This window comes from Ranitomeya variabilis, chromosome 1, assembly GCF_051348905.1.
Source record: "Ranitomeya variabilis isolate aRanVar5 chromosome 1, aRanVar5.hap1, whole genome shotgun sequence".
Lineage (NCBI taxonomy): Eukaryota > Metazoa > Chordata > Amphibia > Anura > Dendrobatidae > Ranitomeya > Ranitomeya variabilis.
Genome location: NC_135232.1, coordinates 1,036,548,786 through 1,036,560,038, shown reverse-complemented (window position 1 = coordinate 1,036,560,038; position 11,253 = coordinate 1,036,548,786). Strand labels below are relative to the sequence as shown.

Below are 11,253 nucleotides of genomic sequence, written 5' to 3'. Positions count from 1 at the left end.
TGCTAATTGCCACTAATTTCCATCTGCTGTCTATTCCATTTGCACAACAGCATGTGAAATTGATTGTCATTCAGTGTTGCTTCCTAAGTGGACAGTTTGATTTCACAGAAGTTTGATTTACTTGGAGTTATATTCTGTTGGTTAAGTGTTCCCTTAATTTTTTTTTTTGAGCAGTGTATATATACTTATCCTAGGTGCAGTTCTCTGACTGACCTGAGGGTAAGGGGAGCGCCAGAGAGCAGCAACTGTGTAAGCTCCGTCACAAAAAGGTGATGGCGGGGGTATATCTGTAGCCCCCCCGACTCTAGTTTTCCCCTCACACTATACTTTAGTAATCTAACGGGACAGCAATGATCCGGTGGTCCAGCATCTCCACAATGTGATTGTGGTCAGTCACGTCAGTCAGTCATGGTCAGTCACGATTACAGGCACGGCAACTATATCATGTACACCAGGGGTGTCAAACTGCATTCCTCAAGGGCTGCAAACAGGTCATGTTTTCAGGATTTCCTTGTATTGCACAGGTGATCATTTAATCACCTGCACAGAATTATTCCAGCACCTTGTGCAATGAGAAGGAAATCTTGAAGACAAGCATGGTTTGAGGCCCTCGAGGAATGCAGTTTGACACCCCTGATGTACACTGCTCCTTATTGTGGACATGTCAACAGTGCTCAGTTTTTGCACTAATTTTTTTTTCTGCTGCTCCCCAGAGGACATTCATTCTTATTTTCTCAAGTCACCATAGGGTCTTTTATTTAGAGCTATTCTTTAATGGCCTTTTCTAAGGGGGTGGAGCTCACAAGATTATCCTGGGGTGTGTCTTTAGTATTGTCTGCATTATTACCTTTTGAGCCACACCCACTTGTGAAGAATTATCCATAAATAAAAAAGGAACACTCATCTGAAAGTGTATGGTGGATTTAAAGAAAAAGGAATAAGTGGGACATTAGGAATACAATAAGAAAAACCTTCCACTTTTGAACTGGTGACAAGTCGACTAAGTACCGGTAGTTAAGCAAAATACATACAAAAAACTGTACCAATATAAACGTGACCTCAGTTCAACCTACAAAGGATGTGTGAATACGGCTCAGCTCCTAATTAGTACTAGCCAGTGTTTACATAATAAGTATCCACACCATTATTGGGATCAGTCTTTGACCGGCACGGCTTTGTGTGTACATAGAAAGTGATTCTTGTTGCCTGAAGGGATGAAGATATACCGTAAGCATGGAGATAACCAAGGACTACTGCATTTACTGCGACAACACGGGGGCCCGTGCCCGACGCAAGCCTCAAAGAAGATCTAGAGGGAATTGCAGATCCAAAGTAATAACTTATTTTCTTTTCTGTTGAATCCACTTCTGACATGGACTCAAAAATCAATAGGTGCGATCCCAGTTGCAGGGCTAAATTCACCAAGAAGATTGTCACCACACTTCTGGCATTAAACCACTTGAAACCAGGCCTATGGACTCTGTAAGCCAAACCTCTGACTCCGCAATTTCCCGACTCCACAACACCGGTCACTACTTGGCATGTACATAAAGTGCAGCACAGATTTATCTCAACTAAAAGCCCAGATCCTTAGATCAGGAACAGAACAGACATTTATAGTACATTTCATAACTTTACCAAATACTTAAGAAAACATTTACAGCACATCCTGCTTGTAACTACTCTACCAATTACATAATTTAGGAGTCAGAGTTGGTCCATTTTATACTGACTCCACAGCCCTGCTTGAAAAGTCACAATTTATGTGGTTTGGCATTTTTTACACCAACCTGCTAACTTATTGAAAAGTGGGCAAAATATTGCACAGAGGCGGTGTGGCCAAGCACATTCCGAAAATTCATAAGTTGCACCACAAAAAAAGGCAGAAATTACAACAGAGATGCACTCTAGTCACAGATTGTTGTCCATTTCTTGCAGTTACACACGGCAACTGAAAGATCAGCGCTGTCCATCAAGACCAGCGTAAAATACGTCATTCTCAAGTAATTGGAGCCTTAGAATTTCATAGACTAGCCAAAATTCTTCTGTAGTTCCACCTTTAACTGGTGGACTATCTGTCCATTTTAACAACAAAATAAGGTGTAGAAAATGGGAACAACCACATTCAATGGAATCCATCGGGTGCCACTGATGTCCGGCACCATTACATCTTCTGGTTCTGTTATGCAGTTGGTACAGGAACAACATTAGATCTACAAAAATAAAACCAAAACAGCCTATTTTGACCTTATCAAGGGCAATTTTAGAAATTTTTATTTTGACAAAGTAATAAAAAAATAGAGCCAATTTTAGAACTTTATTTCACTTTTAAATAAGTCTATCACACCATAAACTAGGCATTTAATATTTTTATTTTGTTTACTTTTTTGGCTAGTTAATGGTGCAAAATAAACTAGTTAACAACATTCATAGTACATTCCGTGTTAAGCTATAATTTAATGTGTTCTTTGGACATTCTGCATTTTTTTCAGATCTGAGCCAAGATCACGTATAAGCCTGTAGAACAGGACATTCCTCTACCCTGATCTGAAGCACCTTCCCTTAGGGCAGGCTTAGAATGACAAGAAAAAAAAAAAAAATACTGTCAGTACGTACTTGATAGATCAAAACACTTCTGCCTTGGCTCGTGTTCAACAATAAGAACCACCCAGAAAACAAAAAAATGACTCCGCCACCAACTCCTCTCCCAATTATGTAACAGTAATATCATGAAGCTGAAAATACCCAGTGTCTTGTACATTAGGTGAGCCAGGAGCAATGTTTACCGTCTCATTAGCAAGGAGAACAAATTCCTAGCCCAGAACATCGCTGGTTCCCAGTAGTGCCCTTCTGTCTCATGTTGTTGAGAAACATAAAACCTAGAAGCTCAGGATAACCGGACGAGAAGCAAACAAAAGCACAATGCGTGAGCAGCATGGTCTGGAATGAGTTTGGCCACTGCAGAGATACTTGCGGTCTTGGCAGAAAGGACATGAAATCTGATCTTCACAATCATGCAAGATGTTTATATGGACGAAGCACGGAGGCCCAATGTAGAGTATTATGCTACTTTAACAGAAATATGGGATGTAAAAAATACAAGAGTTGGAGATGCGATCATCTGGAAATGCTCAAATTGCAATTTACTCATATCATGTTTGAACAAAACTTACATTTTGTATCAACCCATAATAAAATAATGCATTCCAGGGGTAGAAGAAAACTTAGATAGTACCTACAACTATGAAGATTGAGTATGCACAAGTAGAAAGAACAATACATACAAGGCACACTTACTGATACGTTGCCAAATATATCACCATTAGTGCCATCTTCATTCTGCCATTCATTTTTTTCATATGGAGCTTCGATAAGGCCATTCTGCTCCGTTTTGTCCGGCCCCATGTGTACACCATTCACAGTGGCAGTCTTTGAACTGGTTTTCGCCTTGTCTCCCTTCTGTTCTGTCACTCTGGCTGTGCAGGTTACGACAGCAGCTGATCCAGAGGAGCGCGTTGAATTCGAAGAACTCGCTCTCTCAATCTCATCCGGTGTCTGCTTCGATACAGCCGCTCTGGGAACTTTACCTAAAGCATATTTAGTATGGGTTGGGGCATGTGCAGGTTGGCCAGGGAAGAGCAGCTTACTAATTGGCTGCTTCTGAGATTTAGCAATAGCAGCCTCAGCTCTCAGGTCCTGATCAGGAACAGGTTTTTTCTTTAATGTTTTGATGGTAGAAGCAGAGGACCGAGGTGACGCTACAGGTGAAGAGACATTAGACTGAGACTGCGGGGACCTTGGAGAGTGTTTTGAAGCAGAAGAAGGACAATCCCTTGCGATTAATGCAGGTCTACTCAGCACTTTTGCCCTTACATTTTTAAAGTTGGGTTTTGGAAAGTTCACCAATTCAGTTCTTTTGCCTTTCAGAACGGATGGTACCATGGCTGGCTTCCTATTTGCTTGTCTTGCTGCACCATGGCCAGGGCAAGACTTAACACTATCTAGACCATTGAAACGGTTTACATCCTTCACAGAATTTGGATTTTTTGTTTTCTCAATCCGTCCAATATCTAGCAATGGAACAGAGAAAGTCATATTTTTGGACTCTGGCAGAGGTGTTGATGTGTATGTCTTGGCATCAATTTCTGAACAGGGACTTGCAATTAAGAAAGTGTCCTCACAGGTGTGTCCAGTTAGGTTATTTAATAAGTCTTTTGACTCGGGGCTTAAAGATTGCGTACCACCAGAGGACTTATCGGAGCCAGTGTCTTCAACCAGGACACCTTTTAAGTTTTTGGTTTCAATATCATTTTCCTCTATCTTTAGAACTGGAATGATGGCTTCTTCTGACCCTGGAGTAGAGCACAAGTTATTTTTATTTGAGTCCTGTACTTTAACAACTGGGCCAATATAGTTTAGTGGTTCGCAGACTCTTTCACTGTCCTCTGTAGGCATATTGCCAGTGGGAACATCTGCGTTAGTTACAAGATCTATACACTCCTCACCCATACTGTTCAGCACCCTTTCTTTGGAATCTTTATTATGTGGAGGCACTTCAAAATTACTCAAGTCTTTGCTGGACTGTTCCACATTCGGATAGTTACCATGTAGATTGTTTGTCCACTTCAAGGACCCTGAAAACACTTCAGTGGAGGTATTTGGTAACATGGAAGATTCGAGTAAAGAAGCACTCATTGGCTTTTCAGAGTCACTAGAAGCAAGACTATTTTTCCTCACAAGTTCTTCATTACTTAAGTCCAATGACAGGGAGAACACGTTTAATGTTGGTACCTCAGTATCCTTGTGTTTAGAAAATGGGGAATCCACCTCTACCTGCTCCATGAGGACATTTTCACAGGGTTCATCAGTTTGCTTTATATTGAAATGGGAAGTCCTTGAATTATCCATTTTCTTATTTTGTGCTTCCTTTGACTTTTGTACATAAGGCATAGAGTCTTCAACATTCTGATTAATGTGCTTATTTGGTAAAGCACTGGGATTTGTGGTGGATGCATAGTGTGCAGGCAAACTAATCTTACTGGATAATAAACTGATTTTCTCAGAGTATTCCTTATTAACATAATCCACTGTTTCCTCCAGTTCTATTGTTTTTATATACTCCGACCCTGTGGCTGTTATACAATCACCATCTGTGTTTTTTATATAGTCCACGGTACTTTCCATCTCCAATCCATTATGACACTTTAGCAAAGAATCATTACTATCTTCAATGCTTCTGCCATTGCTATCAAATATGGTGTTTAGGTTTTGTTCACACTTTGAGCACTTTGGAATCTTCTCTGCACCATCATTTCCATTGCCTTCGTCATCATATAGTAATGGGGACCCAAATCCATTCCTGGTTGATTCCGCCACATTATCTACATTCATCCTGCTGCCTTTCAGCTTTGGACACTTCAATCAGGGCATTTCAATTAAAATAAAAAAACACCAAAGAACAACAAAAGTTACGTCTTGACCAAGGTGGGGTAGAAGTCCATGCAAATTTTTTTGCAAACAGGCTGTTTGTGTTATGCATTCATCAGAACAGATCAGGTCAAATCTGTAGAAAGAAGGAAAAAGAAAATGAAATCGCAGATAATACAAAGCACCCAAATGTAATACAGCATGACAATGCATTCAATGCAACTTTTCATCCATTTACACAATGAGGTGGCTCAAGTAATACCTAGTTTCCATTCAAACCCAACAGAGAAAACATCGCTGTCATCTAGCTGACTCCCTACTCCCGAAACTGTTTGAACAACATGTCCACCTTAACCTGTCCTCCAACCGCTCATCAAGCTCGCTCTTTGATCTTCTATAATCTGTCTTATCCTAATCTTTAAAAAAAATCTCCACCAAAGTCATGATTACCTATCTAACACAGCCTCACTCATCATCATCTTTGTGTCACTTCAAACCTGCCACTGGCCCCTACACCTCTTCATCCAAACCCTTGGCCATACCCTTCAGTACCACTTTGATGATACTCAAATGTACCGGTGGAACAGCATGCAGCTCTCGGTTACTCAAATCGCAGCTGCTACTCAAAACTCCAGCTTGTCGATCAGAAATTTACCCTTTCCGCTCAACTTGTAGATCAACATGGAGAAAACTTTTCTTGCCATCATCTCCATCAAACCAACCATCCATTAATCACTCCCATCAATGTTGATGGCCCCACACTTTACCCAGTCTCAAAAGTCAGCTAACAACTGCAGGTTCACCCCAAGCGGTAAAAAAAAAAAAAAGATAAACAAAACTACTATACTGTATATCAACTCCTCGTATTATCTTTTGGAGTTATGCGTTATGGGAGGGAGGGGATTTAAACTTGTATATGTGTGCGTGTGTGTATATATGTGTGTGTGCGCATGTGCAATACACACACACATACATACACACACACACACACACACACACACACACACACGCAAGTTTAAATCACCCCCCATAACTCAGAACTCCAAAAGATAATACCAAGAGTCAAAGTCGCAGAAGGATTTCTCCAATACATGACACCTCCTAACGTTTAGGTTATCATTTATAAGAACAATCTTTCAGAATACTTTTTCTACATTACAAATATGTTCTGAACCTTCTGGAAACAACCACGTTCTCCTGACTAGACGATGGGATTTCACAGTTTACTGTGATGGATACAGATGACTGCACTCAGAGCAGAGGATTCATTGATCAGTCTGTATTCCTATTTATAAATCCACTAGCGTAATTCTAACGTATCGGGTATTCTAATATATTGCGCAGCCCACGCAGGACATTGCGCAGCCCACGCAGGACATTGCGCAGCCCACGCAGGACATTGCACAGCCCACGCAGGACATTGCACAGCCCACGCAGGACATTGCACAGCCCACGCAGGACATTGCACAGCCCACGCAGTATATAGCGCAGCCCATGTAGTATATTGCCCAGCCACGTATATAGCACAGCCCATGTAGTATATTGCCCAGCCACGTATATAGCACAGCCCATGTAGTATATTGCGCAGCCCACGTAGTATATTGCCCAGCCACGTAGTATATTGCGCAGCCCACGTAGTATATTGCCCAGGCCACGTAGTATATTGCGCAGGCCACGTAGTATATTGCGCAGGCCACGTAGTATATTGCGCAGGCCACGTAGTATATTGCGCAGGCCACGTAGTATATTGCGCAGGCCACGTAGTATATTGCGCAGGCCACGTAGTATATTGCGCAGGCCACGTAGTATATTGCGCAGGCCACGTAGTATATTGCGCAGGCCACGTAGTATATTGCCCAGCCACGTATATAGCACAGCCCATGTAGTATATTGCCCAGCCACGTATATAGCACAGCCCATGTAGTATATTGCCCAGCCACGTATATAGCACAGCCCATGTACAGGTCCTTCTCAAAAAATTAGCATAGTGTTAAATTTCATTATTTACCATAATGTAATGATTACAATTAAACTTTCATATATTATAGATTCATTATCCACCAACTGAAATTTGTCAGGTCTTTTATTGTTTTAATACTGATGATTTTGGCATACAACTCCTGATAACCCAAAAAACCTGTCTCAATAAATTAGCATATTTCACCCGGCCAATCAAATAAAAGTGTTTTTTAATAACAAACAAAAAAACCATCAAATAATAATGTTCAGTTATGCACTCAATACTTGGTCGGGAATCCTTTGGCAGAAATGACTGCTTCAATGCGGCGTGGCATGGAGGCAATCAGCCTGTGACACTGCTGAGATGTTATGGAGGCCCAGGATGCTTCAATAGCGGCCTTAAGCTCATCCAGAGTGTTGGGTCTTGCGTCTCTCAACTTTCTCTTCACAATATCCCACAGATTCTCTATGGGGTTCAGGTCAGGAGAGTTGGCAGGCCAATTGAGCACAGTAATACCATGGTCAGTAAACCATTTACCAGTGGTTTTGGCACTGTGAGCAGGTGCCAGGTCGTGCTGAAAAATGAAATCTTCATCTCCATAAAGCATTTCAGCCGATGGAAGCATGAAGTGCTCCAAAATCTCCTGATAGCTAGCTGCATTGACCCTGCCCTTGATGAAACACAGTGGACCAACACCAGCAGCTGACATGGCACCCCACACCATCACTGACTGTGGGTACTTGACACTGGACTTCAGGCATTTTGGCATTTCCTTCTCCCCAGTCTTCCTCCAGACTCTGGCACCTTGATTTCCGAATGACATGCAAAATTTGCTTTCATCAGAAAAAAGTACTTGGGACCACTTAGCAACAGTCCAGTGCTGCTTCTCTGTAGCCCAGGTCAGGCGCTTCTGCCGCTGTTTATGGTTCAAAAGTGGCTTTACCTGGGGAATGCGGCACCTGTAGCCCATTTCCTGCACACGCCTGTGCACGGTGGCTCTGGATGTTTCCACACCAGACTCAGTCCACTGCTTCCTCAGGTTCCCCAAGGTCTGGAATCGGTCCTTCTCCACAATCTTCCTCAGGGTCCGGTCACCTCTTCTCGTTGTACAGCGTTTTCTGCCACATTTTTGCCTTCCAACAGACTTACCATTGAGGTGCCTTGATACAGCACTCTGGGAACAGCCTATTTGTTGAGAAATTTCTTTCTGGGTCTTACCCTCTTGCTTGAGGGTGTCAATGATGGCCTTCTTGACATCTGTCAGGTCGCTAGTCTTACCCATGATGGGGGTTTTGAGTAATGAACCAGGCAGGGAGTTTTTAAAAGCCTCAGGTATCTTTTGCATGTGTTTAGAGTTAATTAGTTGATTCATAAGATTAGGGTAATAGGTCGTTTAGAGAAACTTTTCTTGATATGCTAATTTATTGAGACAGGTTTTTTGGGTTATCAGGAGTTGTATGCCAAAATCATCAGTATTAAAACAATAAAAGACCTGACAAATTTCAGTTGGTGGATAATGAATCTATAATATATGAAAGTTTAATTGTAATCATTACATTATGATAAATAATGAAATTTAACACTATATGCTAATTTTTTGAGAAGGACCTGTAGTATATTGCGCAGCCCATGTAGTATATTGCCCAGCCCACGTAGTATATTGCGCAGGCCACATAGTATATTGCGCAGGCCATGTAGTATATTGCGCAGGCCATGTAGTATATTGCCCAGCCCACGTAGTATATTGCCCAGCCCACGTAGTATATTGCCCAGCCCACGTAGTATATTGCGCAGGCCACGTAGTATATTGCGCAGGCCACGTAGTATATTGCGCAGGCCACGTAGTATATTGCGCAGGCCACGTAGTATATTGCGCAGGCCATGTAGTATATAGCACAGCCCATGTAGTATATTGCCCAGCCACATATATAGCACAGCCCATGAAGTATATTGCACAACCCATGTAGTATATTGCCCAGCCCATGTAGTGTATTGCCCAGCCCATGTAGTGTATTGCCCAGCCCATGTAGTGTATTGCCCAGCCCACACAGTATATAGCAATGCGGGCATCATATCCCTGTAAAAAAAATAAATAAATAAATAAATCGTTATATACTGACCTTCCGGAGCCTCCGGATCCAAGCGATGCTCCTCGCCTGCTCCGGTTTCAAGAGTGCATTGCGGTCTCGCAAGATGATGACGTAGCGGTCTCGCGAGACCGCTACGTCATCTCGCGAGATCGCAGCATGGAGCGTCGGGAGGAGCGGGAAAGGCCTGTTGTCGTTCAGGGGGCCGACGGACTGTGAGTATCTAACGATTTTTTATTTTTTTTTAATTATTTTTAACATTAGATCGTTTTACTATTCATGCCGCATAGGCAGCATGAATAGTAAAAAGTTGGTCACACAGGGTTAATAGCAGCGGCAACGGAGTGCATTACACCACGGCATAACGCGGTCCGTTACCGCTGCCATTAACCCTGTGTGAAGGCAGACTGGAGGGGTGTATGCGGGCGTCGGGCAGTGAGTGCGGGCACTGCGGGGAGTAAGGAGCGGCCATTTTCTTCCGGACTGTGTGCGTCGCTGATTGGTCGCGGCAGCCATGACAGGCAGCTGCCGAGACCAATCAGCGAACGAATAACCGTTACAGACAGACAGACAGACAGACGGAAGTGACCCTTAGACAATTATATAGTAGATAGTGTGAAAGACCATCCCAACAGCACGCACTACACACAGCACTCCCCACACACTGTGGCATGATTTATCAAGGCTCTGATATCACAAAACAGGTGTAAAAATCAGAGAAAGCTGGCACAATTGTGTGCAATGCTAAGCAAAGCAAAATGGGTGTGGCTTTTGGTGTTTTCACACCATATTCCCCCAGTTCTGACAGTGTGTGGATCTGGATCGGATACCCCAGCTTAAATTCATGATGAGCAGTGGCATTACTTTCACCAAAAAGCTTACTTGTTCTTCACCATTTCTCCACACTTGGATTTTTTTCCCCCCCAATTTTGAGTACATTTTATGGTAAAATGGACAAAGTCTTTAAAAAACTACAACTCACCCAGCAAAATATATCTACCAGTGGTTTAATAATGATTTCAGAATGATAAAATCCCCATACATGACCAAACGGGAATCTACTTTGAATCTTTCTGTAGCTCTAGATGATTGGGAACTGGCCATGTCCTTGACTTAATCTGCCACCATGTCCATGGCTCTGCAGGAGTCTTATTTTAAGGTGGTATTCTTCACCGTCTCGCTTAGCATTTATTAATCCTTCCAATTCCCCTCTCTGCTGGAGGGATTGTGGACATTTTGGGAGCCTTTTTTTAAAAATCTTCTAAAGTACCCTCTTCACAAGAAATTATTGACAAACTGGCTTTGCATAAATCCTATGGATAAAAATTGGCGTTACTGAATGGCTGCTTTCCTTCCTTTTTGAAAAAATGGTCTCGCTGGCTGGAAATATTTCCATCAAAATTTACTGTATTTATTGTTTTGCTATTTTATTCTATTTTTACTTTTATGCTTCATGAATGTGTCATGTCATTGCATTTATGTTATCCTTGCTCTCTCTAGGTCTTGTTTTGGTTGAAAATGTTTATAGTGTTGTTTGGAAAAACAACTCACCCAGAAAAAACAGGAAAAAAAATATCCAACACCTCATAAGGCTATGTGGATGGAGAAATTAAACACACAACTTTTGGAAGAAGAGGCTGCTGGACTGTTGAACAGATGGATGAAGCTGGATCCCACTGGTTGCTGCCAATTCTAGGGTGATGGCACTGCTGGACATCTCATTTGTAGGTAATAAGCATGATGTGTCTCATCTGCTGCACTAAGTGTCCTTCACTGACC

General features: G+C 42.2%; 1 protein-coding gene across 5 annotated transcripts in view; it reads right to left on the bottom strand.

Moving 5' to 3' along the window:
- MTUS1 (microtubule associated scaffold protein 1) overlaps positions 1-11,253 on the bottom strand; it is a 249,035-nt gene that overhangs the window by 152,325 nt on the left and 85,457 nt on the right. For all 5 annotated transcript variants that reach the window (XM_077279667.1, XM_077279666.1, XM_077279669.1 and 2 more), the window contains exon 2: positions 3,298-5,563. In XM_077279667.1, the coding sequence (XP_077135782.1) occupies positions 3,298-5,391 (2,094 nt within the window). In that variant the 5' untranslated portion in view covers positions 5,392-5,563. The remainder of the gene's footprint in view (positions 1-3,297; positions 5,564-11,253) is intronic.